Source organism: Rhipicephalus sanguineus, chromosome 3 (assembly GCF_013339695.2).
Source record: "Rhipicephalus sanguineus isolate Rsan-2018 chromosome 3, BIME_Rsan_1.4, whole genome shotgun sequence".
NCBI classification, from domain to species: Eukaryota; Metazoa; Arthropoda; class Arachnida; order Ixodida; family Ixodidae; genus Rhipicephalus; species Rhipicephalus sanguineus.
In genome coordinates, this window is record NC_051178.1 from 148,238,955 (window position 1) to 148,257,523 (window position 18,569).

An 18,569-nucleotide genomic window follows, 5' to 3' on the forward strand; every position below is an offset into this window, starting at 1 on the left:
TCCTTGATGTCACACTTTCATAACAATGGTTTCACAAATAATATAACAGACATTAGAAGCACCGGTGCTTTGACTCATTGTGATCTGTTTTAGGTCATTTACTGTTCAGCACAATGGTACACTGTTCAGTGACATTGCACACTGGCACACTGTTCAGCACACAGTGTGCTGAAGAGTGTGGATATCTCTTTTTTTCAGGTGGGCAGCATAAATTGAGCAAAGAAAGAACACCTTTAAACATCACGTCAGCTGTTTGAATAAAGAGATGTGCAAAACAAGCTAACAGCCATTTTTCCCCTCTCCCTCTTTAGTTTTGCTTGAATTACTGGAGACCCCCCCCTTTCAACGGAACCATACTTTAAGCACTGCCCAATGGAGTGAACTATAGCCATAAATCTAAACAGAATTCATTTTTCTATGCCACATACTCTTAATGCAACAGTCACATACAGGTTTGATGGCCATGCCACAGAATGTGCCAAGGTGATTCTTCCAAAAAAATTGTGCTTATGCTCCACATTTAAGAGAGGAACAGGAAAGCATTATCGGGCACTGTTCACATTGCCTTTTCATTCGCCTGCCATGCTTCGCTTCTCGAAGGATACCTCAACTGTGCTGTGAGGGAAGCAACGTCTGTGTGCGTGTGATTAGTTGTAAACTCTCTGAAGGCGCCCACTGCAAGTGCAGTAGCAAAGTACCCACTACGTGTCTATAAAGCGATATGCATATATACGTAGCTGCACACATTGCTGACACTGCGCCTGTTGATTAATTATGGCTGAGCCCTTTGTAATGGGTGGGCAGCTTTAAACAACTCACTCGTTAAACAATTCACATGGGGTGACACCAAGTCGGATTCTACGTTTCCACCATGCAATATTACATGGCTGTTAATGTGATTCCTCACCAAACACAACACGTCTTCTTGGTCTTTTTTCGAAGCCTGTTGTACAATGCCCGACTACCATGCAAAATGCGTGAGATCAGATTCCAGCTCGAATTCCCAGCTTTTATTCTTTGCATTTATCAAGATTTTTCGCTCGTAGACGCGGTGGACAACACCAGATTTTCTGCGACATCAGCTTCTTAATGCTATCACGTTAAAAGGACACACATCCGGCTGTGGCCCCGCAGTGTGCTAAAGCCATCAGTCGAACCAAGCCAGTACTTATATTTTCAATCACTTTGGTGTTGGTTAATGTGCCACATTCCTTATAATTTGCACTTCAGAAGCATTACTGCTAGTGCAATCCAGTGATACACTGAGTTATTAACACGGATGTTTGCACTTAAGGGGGTCCTTATAAACGATCTTTGCTTGAGCAAAAGGGGAAGGGGATGTGCCTTTGTGCAAGACCTTTATTATGAAAAAGCAGTGCATGGACATTTTAACCACACCATGAAGTACGTGAAATATCCAATGCATGACACCTTTAACCTGTTATGCAGCAAATGCCAGAGAAAAGAAGCAACAAGAGCGAAACAGTGGAAGACGGTAGATGCAACAGCCTCGTTAAAGAGCCTATAAATGATTGCTAGTTACCCATCTAAACGCTTTACTAAGTTAACCCCTATGAAATTGCCACTAATGAGCACCTGTGCCACGTCAGGGTCCCAGCATTGCCAGTATTGGCCGCGAGATCGAGCGGAGTCGCCACCTAGCGGCTTCTAACTGAAGCGCGCGTAGTGTGGATTGCTCCGTGCGTCGTCTGCTAGCCCCGTTGTGTTTGCATGTGCGCGTACGTCATGCAGATCCTCAAAAGGCGGTTTGTTTCGTTGCGTTAGTGCAACTTTAACCGCTCGTATGTATGCCTAATACGATGTAAAGAAGCATTTGGCCTTGATCGGCTGTATATGTACTGTAATAAGATCAGAGAGTGCACTTGTCGAGAGTGCTGTGTGTGGTCGTCGTACCCTCCATTCACGAGAGTCACATCAGTGTAGGTGCCGCTCTGTGGTTCAAGCACATTGCAAAGTGCACTTGGCGTTGCCCTAAAGATGAGAAGTATTAAATCTCATGTGGATATAGCCTTTTAGCGGCGAGGTGGTAAAAAAAGGCTCGCATGTACTTGAGCGTTGTGGTTAGGTGTTGTTTATAGGTTACGCGACGAGCTTTAGTTGTGTACGGTCCTGGTCTCACTAGAGAGATATATTTCTGTTAAGTCATGTCTGACACTTCGGTACTTAAATTGTCCCCTAAAAAGAACAGAAAATGAAATGACACAGAAATCGCAGAACTGCGTTGCCTTGCGCAATTTTAACTTGTGGCGAAATTTATACAAAAACACCCGTGTACTTAGATTAAGGTGCGCGTTAAAGGAGCACTGACATCAAATTTCAAAGTCGAGATGTGCCCTTCATTCAATTGCTCGGTATGCATAGGTCTCCTTGGCCAAATTTGAATGGCGTCCGTCGCGTGGAAGTAATCTTATTCCGAGGGCAAACAGCGTACGAAAGCTCAACGGAAGATTGATCACGCTGCGACATCGACACTAGTGCTACGTAACAAGTGTGATACATTCCGCAAATACCATCCTGAGTGACGATACGCCAGTAACAGTGACGACGATCTGAGTGTATTTATTGTGCCGCCGACACCAGGCGACGCTCTCGCCGACTCTTACTCCCAGCCAGTGGCTCTCCTTGCTGTCCCAATCCGTGCCTGCAATTCATCGTGTCGTATCGACTGATTTCTCGTGTAATCCTCGGCGCAAGTGCGATCAATCGGAGCGACTACGTGCCAGCATGTTGGGGAACCGCTGCGTAGTACGGACCTGCTCGTCGAGGCGCGGAAAAAGCGGAAAGTGCGTGGCGTTTCATTACACGTACGGTACACGCCAACACGACCACAAGCTATCAAAGTGGAGCAGCCTATAGATGAATACCATCGTTAACAAGTAACACTTATGTAGAGTTATTAGTGAATGTTAGTTCGTCCGTAGCATTCCTTGCGCTAGCGTAATACCGGGTTACTGCAGCCGTAACCGTGAGAGGCCGGACAGGTGGGGCCATCTGGCGGGGCAAAGAAGAACCTGGCAAGCACAGAATTGTTATTGTAGAAACCTGTTGTGCTCTATTTCTCCGCTGGTGTGCATTCGCTATGCCGATATTCCATAGACCCCTTTACGTATACCGGAATTCTGTGCACGCTAAAATTCTCTGATATAGCTAATTGAGATACACCAGCGAGTATGGCCCAAGCGTGCGTCCCCAAGCACCTCCTCGTTGCTGCTTGGAACAGCGTTCATTTTTTTTTTTTGAATCGCTGTTTTGCAAAGGGTCGAAGCGAAAATGATTCGCGACGTCACGTATCGCGTTGATTCTAAGTTCCAGAATGCCGTCTTCAACACTAGTCGATACTTTTGATGGCGACGACGGCGATGCTGGTGACAAGGCATGACTGAACGTGCGCGCCTAGCAGACGAAATGTTAGCTGAGCAGCTGATCCTCACGTCACTCCTTTCTGTGGACAAGTGGTAAACTGGGGCGTGGTCTGGAATTGACCGCGAGGGAGCGCTGCCAGCGCTAAGAAATGGCGGGCTTGCCGGCCGTTCTGAATCGTGCTAGATACCGGTAATATAAATCAATAAAACAGATAGCTATTCGTCCCTCAGTTGCATTTTCGGTCGCGGATCGCTAATAGGGGGTAGATAACTACTCGTGGGCACAAAAATCTTGACATGCGTAAATTTGATGTCAGTGCTCCTTTAAAGAGCGCTGATGGTCAAAATTAATCCAAACGGCGTAGTTTACATTTATGTCGTAGTATTTTCACGCGAAGCCACATCTCTTTTTCTTTACATTATATTGAGCGTTTGTGTTGCGCTGTTTAGATTGACAGAAGGCAGCGGACATTATTCGTATGAAAAAGCGTACTTTGGTCCCGTGAAATAACCGGACCTTTGTTCAATTACTGTCGTGCAATGAATCAATCGAAGAAATTTCCGTGCTGTACAGTTACCTTTGTGTACTGTTACTGGAATAAAAACAAGCGTGTGCGTGTTAAACGTCTCCGTAGCGCTAAAGCGCTGTCAGCCACGCAGCTTCCTCAGTAAACCTATAAACTGTCCAACATTTCATGGAGAACTGAATAAGAAATGCGAATGAATATTTGAGCACGCAGTGCACAAAGTGCTATTTCAACTCATCGTGCAGGAATACGGGCTTTCTTTTTGTTGAGGAGCATCCAAATGAACAAGAAGTAAATAGTTAATTCAGTCGCGCGATACAGCAGTGCGTAGTAGGTGGAACACAAGCTAAACATGTACAAATAAAACAACAAAAAAAACCCCGTCACCCATTGCGAAAACGCCGACCGTCGCCGAAGGCGAGCAACCCGTTCGTTGGCAGAATGTGCTTCTCTCACAAGTAATTGTAACGTTCGGCACGCTTCGTGCAATAATTCGGGAATTAAGAGCGCACATATTACCGCAAAGCTGCAGTCAACGCATTTTGTTTGCCGGAAATCGGGTCACAACGCTCACAACGAAGCGTTGTTGTGCACGTTTGTATACGCGCCGACAACCACCTATCCACACTAGCGCGGCGACGGTGCTGCCACCTGTAGCCCGATCTCGCGGCGAATAAAGGTGCTATGCACACCAAGAATACCATGCCACAAGGTGACAGTATACACTCATACTTCATCGGCATCTGTGTTGTAGCTGACTGGAGCATCAATCTTCTGAAGTGCCAATACGTTCATTGATGGTTGAGTTCATCCTTTCCTTATTCATCTTATTCTCAATTATTACTGGCTGGACAGATACTACAAAACCAATGAATGGCCTATGAGCAACCGCTACAAAATTCAGCTTGGTAGTTCCAATAATAGACCTTGCTGTCAACAGGTGGTGATGACGTATGTTGCCTTATGGCACAAATCGCTGTCAACAGGATTTCTGCTAAGAGGAAGACTAGTTACTATACAAAGACATGACAAATACTGCTGCGTCTGTATTTATGGCCAACCACGTAATGGAGATGACAAAGATGACAACCGTCCCGCTCGAGAGCGCCAGCATGATCAAGAGTAGAAGAAGGCGTTTTTGATAGCCTGAATCTTGGATGGCACCTTCCAAGTACGACCCTGTGCTTCTAATCTCGCAATAAAGGCCCCGCGCTTTAGGAAATGTGACAGTCTGTAGATGCTGGGTACCATCACCTCATGATCGATACTTCTTTGAGCAACCTTGTATTCAGTCCCACAAGACACCCACATGTGGAGACGCCTGTGCACCAAACAAGCTGCCATCTGCAAGGTTTGAGCCCAGAATTTGATCTCTTACAGGAACCGCCTCTGTGAATGGGCAACCTTTAAGAAATGGCATTTCCAGGCAGCCCAATGACAATGGTAACAATACAAAACCTTCAGATTCCCAATACCTTTCATGGTGACACGCACGAAAACATGGAAGACTGGCTAGAGCAGTATAAATGGTTAACTCAATTGAATCACTGTTGCACCAACCAGAAGCTTTTTGAAGATATATCTTGCTCTTCAAGGCACTGCAAAAACGTGGTTCTGAAACCGCGAGAGAAATTTGACATGGGACAAATTTTCCTGTTGGTTGCTTGATACCTTCGCGAACACAAACCGACATGAGAATGTGCAAGGCCTTCTCTTGATTGTGCCGGGACTCTTGAGCAGACGAGGTCATCTTTGTTATGACCAGGGCACAGCTGGGACACAGCAATATATCCTCCAGACATTGCATATAAGGCAAGTGTGAAAAGCATGACAAATTGGCAAGAGGCTCTCATGCGTAAAACAACCAATCTGAACGCCCCTACTTTCACATTTAATAAGAGCTACATAATAGAACATACTGTACTCATTAAAACAGTGCACACATCTCTCAAACTGACAGGTCTTGCACGAGGCAAGGCCCACACAATTCTGCGGTGACTCAACGAAAAAGACTCCAGTATGAAAGCGCGCTGTTGGTGGAGGGGGGTAGGGCAGTGATAGTAGGGTGTTGGGGGTGGGGTGGGGGTCGGCAAAGAAGAGAGAGAGAAATATGTAAAGGGGGGGGGGGTTGCTTGCAAGCAGGTCTGCTCCTGTTGCTGGGCGACTGCAACAAGGAAGACGACGCCGCCGTCTCGCGCGCCGCGCGCTCGCCCAAGTAGGTTAGGAATTTGGCCCCATTTCGTACACACGCACAGACGCGGCACGCGCGCACCAGCCGGGTGCGCTGAACGCGCGCCCGTCCGACGGCTTCGGCACTGCGCCTTTTCATCTCTCGTCTACATGCGGACGTCGACATGCGGCGGCCGCGGTCCTTGTTGGTCGTCCACGACGACGCACGAGAGGGACGCCCGTCTGTTGATGATAACCGTTTAGTGGCCCTTGCCTGCCTACAAAGACCCCCCTCATGCTTGAAAACAAAAAAACAGAAAAAACGATCGAGCGTGGCCGCTCTCAAGGAGCTGATGGGGCCAGCGCCACCGCTCGCTGCGCTCAGCGCCTGGAAAAGCGCAGCAGCGTCCTTGAACGAAACCTGTCCCTTGTCAAGGCCGTAGGCAGCAGCGGCGGCTGCGAAAATCCAAAACTGCCCAGCGTCAAATGAACTCTTGCAATGCAAAGAGCTAGCAAAGCTCTCGGGCAACTCTCCCTCGTTTGCCCCCCACCCCTCCGCCACAGTCAGCTTATCCACTCCTTATCCCCATGCCATTACCCGAGCAACTCGGCCCCTCTCTGTGGTCACTTTCCAGAGAGACTGCGTAGTACATTCGAGCACTAGGACGTCCGAGAGCCTTGTTTATGCTGTCCCGTCACCGGCTTCCCCCGCCAGCGCGAGCGGGGAAGCACAGCGTCCACTATGCATCGGTATGCGTCGTCGCACAAGTTTTGACAAACATAGCGTTTTCCACTCACCCCTTGGTTCCCTTCAAACTGTATCGAGGGCTTCTGCGTGCATCCGCCCTGTTGTAGAAGAAAAAGGGAAACATTGGGAAAGCGATTAGTAAATGTTTTATTGAAGCTGCGATTGTGGAAACGCTCGACGTCGTCACGACACGGTAATCGCCCAAGCTCCGCTCTCGGAATCAGACACTTGGCGTTTGCGACGGAAAGGCATCAAAGACGGGCGCGACACGGTTAACATGACACGCAAACAACGTCGCTGCAAATAAACGACATGCACGGGTAACAGCGGCAGGATGCAGACGTGTTGACGATGGTACGACGGCTGCTAGTGTTTCTTTCTCACGTGAGGCAATCTTATCACGCCTATCAGCCGAATTGCATATGCTGCCGCGGTGCAGATCGTGCCACAAAAGAGGAGACAGTTATCGCGAGGCGGGGTAAGAAAAAATAAAAAGAATGGAGCGCCTGCTGCCTCGACGCGCCGACAACAACAAAAATGTCCCAAGTGCGTAAAGGCAGCACTCGCCGCCGCTCTGGCTTCGATTCCCGAAAAGGAGGTTACGGCTGGTTCGCGTTAAAGCAGCTCCTCGCGACAATTGCGCCACAACCCAGAGCAAGCACTCGAATGGACAAACATGGGGACAACACGTCGTTGAAAAACAAAACTCGCAGTGCAACAAGTAGAAAACTCAATACGTGGACGGCATCGTTTGCAGAGCGTTCACTCAACCACTCGAGAAAAGTCAGTGAAACTAAAAAATAAAAAAAAACGCGTCTTGTCAAACCATTTAAGCGCTACGAGACGAAGGTTAAACCGATGTAACGATTGCCGTTAGCAAAGATTAGGCGGACACAAACGACACGCTGAAAGGACAAGTTTTTTTACGGATATTTTTAGGTGGCGTAAGGCGAGACAACAGCCCGACTGAAAAGGAGACAAGGGGCCAATATCATACGGCGCCGACACACACTCGCGAAACATATTGCGACGTTTAACAATAACAAGGCTGCTTCAGTAGCACACTCGAAGTAGCTGAAACAATAAATTATCACAACAAAAAATCGGAACCTTGCTTGGCAAGTCGAATTATCTGCTCCAACAACAGCTGTTTCAACGTCCGCAACTACATCTGGGAAACAAAGAGAGCTAGAAATGAAAAGAGACATACTGACCTTGTACTTTAAATATTCCTCAATGGATCTCAGCGCCGAATCTGTGAGTTTCACAAATATAAGCGTTTTATTTTTCGAGTAATTCCCCTGTGAAGACAGACCATATTGGCTCCCCTCTACCAGTGCCGCCATTTTGGCCTTTCTCGATGAACATCTGATCCCATGATGCAATGCGCGGTCTACGCACGACTTTTACGTCATAGGCGCGTTCTCTTCTCTGAAAAGACATGTTATTCTTGACGTCACAAGCATAAAAAACAGATGTGAAAAACACTGCAGGTGGGTCCAAACGACAACGCTAACATTTATCAGACAAAATTTTGCAGCACAAACCTTTGTTGAACAGTTTCAGTAACAACACATTCATGCGTCATCGGCTTTTTTTTTTCTTTTTCTGAAATATTTTGTCTTTATCCGTATTTGCGCGATAAAAGCTGCCGTTGTTTGGTAAACGAGAAACGGCTGTGTCAACATCATGGGGATTATATCTCTGCAAATATTTCGGTTTCTGTAACACTTACGGGCAAAGCCTTTGAGATCGGCTAAGTTCAGAAGGAACATAGATAAGGAAGCTGTCCCTCACATCACACCAGCAATACAGTATTGCAACAAATAATTGTATAAATGTATTTGCATCGCTCTCAAATTACTATAAAAGTCACGGCATAAAGCATATATTCGACAGCGTAAAGTTCTGAAGTGGTGACGTCATGACAGTCACGTGCCACTTGGCGTCGTCTGCTTGAGCAGACGACGCGAGGCAGCGCGTCTTTCGGTCATTACACGCTTTTCTTTAATACTTCTTATGAGCCAAAGTATACACACCATCACGTTGCTGCGTTCGTTCACACCAGCTAGTACTCAGTTGAACTGTGCGATCCGTTTCGAGGCAAAGGTCATCGACCTTCGTTTTACCTGTTCAGTTTCGTTCCTCTTCGTTCGCACTTGTCCGAATTGTTTCCTTACGGTAACGCAATAGCATGGCAGTTCACCAACTTGCACAATTTCAAGCATTGCTCACTGTTATCCACTAATATTATAGATAGTTGACGTCACATTGCGGATTAACATCAACTTTGCCATCTTTTTAGGTGCTCCCCCAGTGTGCTTCACTTAGTCTGTTATGTAAAGGTATGCGCTACAATATGACGCTAACGCATGTTGAAGCTTTCCAATGCAAAATAATTTATTAATATTTCGACCGATGATGCCACCGATCCCGCAGAGTTGTGCTGCCTTTTCGGTGAAAGTGCGCACTTGTGTCGCCGTCTTTCGTCAACTGTAGAAAGTGTGATGTAAGGCGGCTGATTCGAAGAAGTTTCCTGTTTGTCTTTATATTGTGCTTACAACGTGACTTCACTTGACGCATACGGTGAGTCCAGCGTACAATAACTCAAGTGCATATGCGTGTGTGCGCGCATGCGCATGATGATTTATACAGTTGCGTTTCTTTTTCTTTATAGCGAGCTAGATTACTCGAAAAGACAGACCTGAATCGTCCGCAGGTAATCGACTAAATGACAAAATAAATGTCACCATAATATTTTTAGCTAATTACTCCATGCACATGTAGCAAGAGCTTTTTAACTCCCCGAAATTTTTCGGTTTGTATGTTTGTAAATACACGTACACATATACAAACACCGAGATTCAGACCCCTCCCAAAATAAAACGTTGGCTACGCCCCTCACTCCATGGTAATTTCAACAGGTGCATTTGCACTATGGAGAAAAGAAATCTTAGGAACAGTTTTAAGATACTATATATAATATACAGTGAAACAATAAATACACTGTAATTCCAACTAGTACTTTTTCATCTGAGTAACTTCTACTCTAACTCGGTTGCAGTAATACAAATATGGTTGTATCTAACAAATGATTAATGACGTTATGCAAAGAGGAAAACATGAAAAAAGATAAATAAAACTGAAATGAATAACACTGATATGTATATTGTGAGCATTATTCATACGCTTGCAGAGCTTTGTCTTACAATATTTATCACAAAGAGGTGGTGATATCTCCTTTCCAATATCGAAATAATATATATGTTGTTTCTGTTTGTGATATTTTAGCTCTTTCCTTACCACCCAAGCAAATTTCAATCGGTTTGATCGACAGCTTTTCGAAACACCGTCGTGAAACTGTCACTGCAAATATTCCACGAGCGACACCATGCATGCACCAAAGACTGAACTTGACCGTTTAGTTGTACTTAGCAATTTTGAGCACATTGGAGTCCTAATTGGAAACCAAAGTTTTAAGAGGAATCTATCATCAAGTGCTTTTACATCACCAAAATTGGTGCTTCATGGTTAGTTTAGCTTCATTTTAAAAGAACAGTGATAATAAATAAACCAGAGTGGGTTGCCTAATTTTTTGCTGCACCGTATACACCACTTTAACAGGGCTTCAATCATCAGCACATGTATACAGCACACAATACGTGCACTAGGGCACATCATTTCGTTTGCTAGGTCCAGGTGGTATATTCAGTACAACCAGAATCCTTCAACATTAAAAAAAAAATTTTTCCCTGCTGTGAAAATTTATTTGATCTATATTAGAGCTTCAAAAGCATATATACCACTTATTATGAGGATAAATGAAAGAAGTGAATCTTAAGGGCTCGTTTCTTTGTTTGATATAACCTTAATGAAAACCAACAGATAATGAGGCCAAGGAAGGTTTAGGGCCGGGACGTTAATTGTACTGTTTTAAGTATATTGTAGTAATTATGAGATAGATCTGAAGAAAGTGAAATGGACGAAAAGGCAACTTGCCGCCGACAAGGACTGAACCTGCAACCTTTGAATCATTATCTGGCGGTGTTCATTGAGGTTATTATGAGGCATAGGTCGGCAAAAATATTGGAGCTCACTAAGACTCACTCAAGAAATATATTTTGCTCTGGGGTGAGCACTCGAACTCAGACTGACCAAAATTGTCCTCAACCGGACTCATTCAGACTCAGACTCCCTAAACTTTTTCTCAGCCAGACTCACTCAGACTCAAACTCACCAATATATTATTATTCAGCCTGATTCACTCACGGCTTCACCTGAGTCTGAGTGAGCCTGAGTGAGTCGACTGATGAGTCCGTTCGAGTAAAATTAGCTTTTTTGGTCATGGTGTCAATACTCTTTAATGCCAATATCTCACATAATCAGTGCTATATGATACGTCCTATGATCTTAAAACTGCAGGAAGCGGAAGATGGAAGCGTGCGATGAAAAAATCCGTAAACAGGGGGTGGGTGCTCGAGCCGACGTTTCGACAAGTGGCCTTGTCTTCTTCAAGGCTGGAACTCGGATTACGGATTTTTTCAGCCCTATGATCTTGTACCTTCAAAAACTAGCAGTTATCATCATATATCATTTGTCATCATTATCATGTATCAATCCTGTAAGGATATTTTAATGAAATATGTGACTCACATGAGATATTATTATAAAGAACTTCCAATAAAAGAGTTTGCGGGCGGAGGTCATGGCACCCCTTCCCCTAACTCACGCCTCTGATCAAATAATATTGGGATGGCGCATGAATGCTAGTGTGCTGAGATATGTGTGAATAAACTTTAGTAAAAACATAAGCCGACATAAGGCTGATGGTAATGTTGAAGATGAGTAGACAGGACCATAAGTCGGCAACAAAAATTGCAACTCACTCGGACTCACTCAAGAAATATATTCTGCTCTTAGGGCTCACTCGGACTCAGACTCACCACTATTTTCCACAACTGGACTCACTCGGACTCAGACTCACTAAAATTTTCTTCAACCGGACTCACTCGCACTCATACTGAGCAAAATATTACTCACCCGTACTCACTCAGACTCAGACTCACGGCCCGATCTGAGTCTGAGTGAGTCGACTCAGGAGTGAGTTTGCCAACCTATGTTATTAGGGTAGCTCCTCATGTGAAATTTTTGCAAGAACAAGCACTCACAATCTATAAATTTGAGACTGACTTTCCACAGTATTTGACTAGCAGTCTGACATCTTACTTTTTCAACATTGCCTGTAAAGGCACCCTTATTTATTGCTATACATATCTACAACGACATACTTCACCATTACAATACTGTAAAAATGCTGTGTGCAGAATAAGCGCAGGCTCTGGCACATAAATTCAAGGTGCATGACTAGGCCAGCTTGCTTACAGAGCCAAGCTGACCTCGAATGATAGCTAGGATTTAAAACAAAATATCCTTGCACAATAGGCGTATACATATATTTTAACATTTGCAAGGCCACAGCATTCGTGTTTTAAACATCACTTTGACTAGACACCAAATAAACTTAATTTTTTTTGGATGTGGTCTAAAAGGTGGGAACGCAGAGCAAGGTGCAAGGCGCATACCATGAAACAAAATGGTAAAGAGCAACAAAAATTAGCACAATACCTGTGGTAAGAAAAGAGTTCATTATACTGCTGTTCAAGTAAGGAAGAGATAACAATTGTTGCTTTTTGCATCAACTGCAACTGTACATAACAAGGTGTTACATTTCTGCTCCAGCTACCTCTACCTCTAACACTGTTGCCTTTTCCTGGTAACATGCCCATGACAGGCTTTTCAGTTGCTTTTAATTTATATGTCAGTGCACATAAAATGACAGTTTTCCAAAAGAAAGTGCAGTAAAACGTACAACAGTGCTTGTTTACCACAACTATGACTACATCTGCCTCACCAGCCTGCTCAAACAATCTTCTTTGAGTATTGAAATTGTGCTAACTGATGCAAAAATATATTTTTTTAAATTTCATATACTACAAAGACACATTTTATAAAATATACCGGGTGTTCGAAATTAATATTTATGGTTTTCCTAAATTCAGCACTGGTATGTACGTGAAAACCACATTTGCAGATAACTTACGTATCCAGGGGGACAAAAAGTGGGACAATAGTTATAGCTGTCAGCCGCCCAGTTAACTAAGATTGAATAATTAACCTTTTAGTGGCTGCAGTAAGCAGGCACGTTTGTGTTGAAAAGTTGGAGGCGATCACATAAATTTCTACACAGTTCCATTTGGAAGAATTCTTCTAGCATGTCTGTGCTCCAAGATATCCGGCTGCAAAGCTTAATTGCGGTTTGCATGATTATGCATGCAAGGCGGTGAGGATTGGCACAATGTTCCTCCCTGATGTGACAAGCAGTCATTCCTTGCTATGGCCAGCTGGTAGTAAACGGTAACCGTTATTATTTTTGCCTCTGCCTTCGACCCATTGTCAGATTAAATGCCGCACGTAACTGCCACGACACATCGGGGAGGAGCTTTGCGCCAGTTTTCACTGTCTGGCATCCGTAATCATCCAAACCGCAATTAAATTTTGCAGCCGAGTATCTCGGTTCACGGACATGCTAGAAGAATTCTTCCAAGTGGAAATGTGCAGAAATATGGCTGCCTCCAACTTTTTAATACAAAGATGCTCGCTTACTGCAGTCACTAAAAAGTTCATTATTCCATTTCAGTTAACTGAGTACCTGACTGCAATAATTATTGTCTCACTTTGTGTCCCCCTGGATACATAACTTATCCGCAAAGTGGTTTTCACGTACCTCCAAGAGCTGAATTTTAAAAAATATTAAAGTATGACAAAGCTCTGGTAGGCAGACTTATGCAACAACTTTGACATGTCTGCTGGATATTTGCAGTGTATGTTTGGAAGCATAGACAATAATGTCTGTCTTCTTGAATGTTCAGTTTTGCTGACACCCTGAAAAACTAGTTCTGTGATGTTTGACTAGAAAATTCATACAAGCCATGGTGTGCATGATTTCCACACACCTCCATCTGGTGGAAGAGATTTAGGTAAAATATGATGAATGAGTGATTGATTTATTAAAACTTTATTACTTTCAGAAAAGGGTAACCGATCCGGAGGTCAGTTATGCTGCTTAGAGGAGGTCGGCAGGGATCCCTTGGAATGCCGTGGCCTCCGATGCACGTGAGATTATTTGGTGTCGTTGTGCCGAGTTGATGGTACGCAGAAGGGAATGGGTTAGCAGCCTAATTGGTTCTTCAAGACTGAACTTCATAAGTCTTGCAACTGTAACTTTACAAACCTTTGTGAGCATTGATAACAGATTAAAAGTGTATGTGGATGTCAAGTGTGTTGGTACAAGAACTGAAATACATTGTGTGCCAATAGCATACTTTAATTCATATAAACAGTCTTAATGTCTAGGAAACTACCACTTCCTCCATGGAATTTTGAGGAAACCATGCATGCATGCAGGATAAACAGCACATGGGAACGGCACTGTCTGACACTTGAAGGTGTGCCATGTAGGCATGCTGAGAAGTGTGTACTGCACAAAAAAAAATCTCTCCGAAACAAAACAAATCTTGTGAAATATTTGCAGGCTCAAATGTATGAAATGTGAGATATGAAAAGTGTAGGTAGGCTTGTGGCTCGAAAGATGTATCACACGCACCTTAATTTGTTTCAGCACAAAATTTAAGATTACAAGGATTTTCTCACTGACTATTCAATGATCCCTCACTGATCCAGAGATTAAAAAAAAAGTTTGTTTTCGTTCAGAATTTCACGATATTTAAAAACTACATTTTATTTTCTAAAAGTGCTCTAACCAGAGTAGAAAAGCTTAGCAAAAGGGTGTTCAAAACAGGAGACTTACCTGTGTGCAAGTTAGTCCACCAGAGAAAAACCTGGCGACACTAAGTTGCGCTGGTGACACCTTCAAAGTGGTTATGCTTTGCATAAACAGCTATCCCACTGTGTACAGGTATTGTACCAATAATGTGATGCAATCATGTGGCAATGTGACTGTGTATCACACCATCTCTTCCCAGATGGGTCATGGATGTGTCCTTGCTTTATCCTTTAGAGCAGTGGTTCTCAAATGGGGTTCCATGGAACCCAGGTGGGTCCGCGGAGAACCATTTAAATAAAAGCCACGTACTTCACGCTGCATGCTATGTTGTGACCCCCCCACTTTTCTTTCTCTCACTGCAAGGGGTCCATCATACATTCCACCAGTCCACAAGGGTCCCTGAAAATTCATGGCTGAGAAATATTGCTTTAGCGGGATTATACCAGGTGTTTCAAGAAATGTGTCCAAAATTCTCAAGAATCAGGAAAATGGGATATTTGCTTCCTGCCTTCAGAAATGCTTTTTCTGTAGCGGCAGGCATCTTAAGATGGTTAGAGAGATCATTTGGGACAGTAATTACGAAAGTTAAAATAATTAACTTTTTTAATTAGTGGAGTTAAGCAGCTATGTCAAATGGGAGAATTGAAATTCTTCATGTGAAGAACCCATCGCAGCTTTGAGATATAGCAAAACCGGCCTCTAGTAATTATTGCGGCTTAATGAAATTCAACCAAATTCAACGGCGAAACCGAAACCGAAGCACCAATGAGTGCGACAAGCTGACAACCCGGATGACATCACTGTTAAAGACAGCGATTACAGAGGTGTAGGACGCTCACTCATTCTGGATGTCTCAGAAGAATATGGCAATAGCGCTCTTCCGTCAGATGCACCTTGGTCGCACAGCTCCAAGTGCGTCGAAAAGGCAGTATTGCCATATGTTCATGGCAAAAGTGGTGCAACCATGGCTCTTTGCATAGCCTTAAGATTGTACGAGAATGTACGACGTAAAGGTAGTTTTTACAGCAAAGCAGAGGCTGCAAAGAACGTGCCCAGTGGTTTAAAAGAATTTCTGATGTGGTAAGGTGCGAAGCACAATAAAGTGTTGTCCGCAGTAGGTGTTGGGGGTAGTATGCAAGATACTTTTGATGCCCACTCAAAGCTACATTGGTCGAATGAGTCACTGCCTCAAGATGTGCCTATTTGAATGCAGCTATTCACTATACGGCTCCACTCCTTGTTTAACCCTAGTGCCGCATTGCACCATACGTGGACGCAAGCTACTCATTAGAAACATATTTGTTCCCGTCACCACCATGACATGGGCAATTGCAAAAGCATGTCATTCATTCTAGCCACCTGTGTGCAATTCAGGCCTGTGTGATAACAAGATGGAATTTCCTCCATAGACGCCACATGATGGTGTTTTATGTTTATCTAGCTTTTATTATTAATTTTTTTTTCACGCATCAATTTATCCAGAAGCCTCACATACAGAAGTGTTTGAGTTCTTCCAGTAAACCTTCGTGCTGCTTTGGCTCTGCATTGTCTGTCTTGCGTCACGTCTAGTACATCATGTAGTACAGCAATCAAGCTATGTAGTCTTCTTCTTGTGATTCAGTTCCAATTTGTTCTCATGAAAGTCACAACACACAAGTCAGGCCATTAATGAACCGCATTTATTCCTTTCAATCTTTTTTTTTTCAGAGGCAGATAAAAATAGTACACAACAACCTGCATCGCGTGAAGTGTGTCTTCCTTTTGATGATGTCGACTGACCACCAGGCAAAAACACACACTGTTTGCGTCTTTTAAGTTCTCTCCATTAACAACCGACACAGTGTGCGTTCAGGCCTTTGAAAAAATAAAATAAAACAACAACATACAAAGATGGGAAAGAAAATAAGGGGGGGTAGGGCGACACATGCATACACAAAAGAAATACTGGTATTTAAGAGAGAAAAAAAAAGAAACAAACATATTGGAGGGAAGAGGCTGGCATGAGTTTCACTCTCCCCCTTCACATAAATCTATTAGCAAAAAAAAAAAAAAAAACTCGCGCCATTTTACACGCAGCTGGTGTACCGTATGCGAAATAAGTAAGCTTAATTCCATTCACGCATTGTACACCCGCTCACTTGGTATAGTTACAAACAATCTCTGTAGTGGCCGCATAATTTAATATAATGATGCAGCATATAATACATTTCAACATCAACAAGTGACTTAAGAATTGTCGTGGCAACTGTGCTCACATTTCTGGCTCACCAGTGTGAAACTTCTGTCACCAGAATAGAGGAAAAGAAAATGTTGCAAATTCTTCTTGGCTCCGAGAGGCTGCAGTTGCACTTAATAGAGGCTTTGATAAGCTGTAACAATGCTTTTAAAAATGCTGGAACCAGCTTGAAGAGCCAAGACATCAAAATATGTTTGAGGATGTCGAGACTAAGTGACTTCCATTGCAATGCAAGTGAACACAGAATCGATGCCCCCACGTTGTCAATGATGAGAATATCATTCCTTCTCTTCAATGACTGATAAGGACTTCTCTTTAGGCTTTTATAATATTTAACTTTGATGCATAACACTATCACTACATGTCGCTTTGAAACTTTGGTTCCACCCCAATGTTGACAAGACGTTTTGACTTGCATCGACTGTTTCAACTGTTACATGCTGGGCAGGTTAGTTGCAAACTGAATTTAACAAAAAAAAAGGAAAGCGAGACCTTAAAGGGATCTTCTGGCACAACTGCCACCACTCCATCATTTAAAGTGGATTATGTTGCTCTGTCTCAAGTGACTGGGAGGCAATTTTTCAGGCATATATATATATATATACAGTCCAGTACACCATTAAAGGAAACAAAGTGTTTGTATTTTTACAAAGATCATCGTCAATACATGGTGTGAGGACTCGAATACAATTTTTTTTTTAATTTCTGCATGAAGATGCATTAATTGACTAAATTAGGAACTTACTACTGATATAGGTAAATATATTGTTCAACTACGCTACTCTTGTTAATGGCTGACTGTTCACTTTAGCAGTGTACTGGACTTTACAAACAACTTCCATGAAGAGCTTTTCTTGTTCTTGCACACAGAACTCCGCAGCAAAACACCAGCCTCACAAAATATGACACCAGAGATTATATTCATTACACTTCCTGTGCCTGCTAACAACTAAGAAAACCAAACGCTACACAATGACTCTGAAGAGACAATGAGTGTTACGCGAGGTGCGAAACATTGGAATTTCGATAATAACTGACACTAAACTTGGATGCACATAAAATAATGGATACAAGACTATTTTGGTCAAACGTAAGGGAACCTTTAACATGTGGTTCACTCCTTTCTGAGTTTACACAGCCAGACGATCCCCTAAAGTAAAACACTAAAGGAAATACGCTATGTATGGTTTCTCTAAAAAGAAGTTCTCAACACGAATATTTTTTCACAACTTTCCTACCCTTTAAGTAAGTGTAGCCCTTTCATTTACGGATATAAAAGCCCTACAAAAGAACAAAAAAGTATTAGGGCACACAATTTTGAGAATAAGAATAAACAAAGTAACAACAGTGACTGACTGCAACCCAAGTTGCACATCCTGTTCTGCACAGACCAGCACTAACAAAGAAAATATATTACCGTATATTGCCGCGTATAAGTCGACTCCGAATATAAGACGAACCCCCCAACTTTTGACCCCGAAATCCGGAAAAAAACTGCAAATGAATTATTTTGAAAAATTGGCCACATTGAAAAAGAAGAAATTTATTGCCGGCAAATTACAAGTTTAAGCCTTCATGTGGCAGTCGTGATCGCGCACTTCACGAAAGCTTCGCGCACCATGCTGTCTGGCAGCCCATACCAAGCGTCGGACACCCACTGTGC

The 18,569-nt window shown here is 43.4% G+C and overlaps 1 protein-coding gene across 2 annotated transcripts in view; it reads right to left on the reverse strand.

Moving 5' to 3' along the window:
* The window catches only part of LOC119387429 (RNA polymerase II elongation factor ELL), a 79,318-nt gene extending 71,101 nt beyond the window's left edge, over nt 1-8,217 (reverse strand). For both annotated transcript variants that reach the window (XM_049413510.1, XM_037654822.2), the window contains exons 1-2: nt 8,042-8,217; nt 6,878-6,925 (exon numbers count right to left, since the gene is read on the reverse strand). In XM_049413510.1, coding sequence (XP_049269467.1) covers nt 6,878-6,925; nt 8,042-8,173 — 180 coding nt within the window. In that variant the 5' untranslated portion in view covers nt 8,174-8,217. The remainder of the gene's footprint in view (nt 1-6,877; nt 6,926-8,041) is intronic.
* Between the last annotated feature and the right edge of the window lie 10,352 nt (nt 8,218-18,569).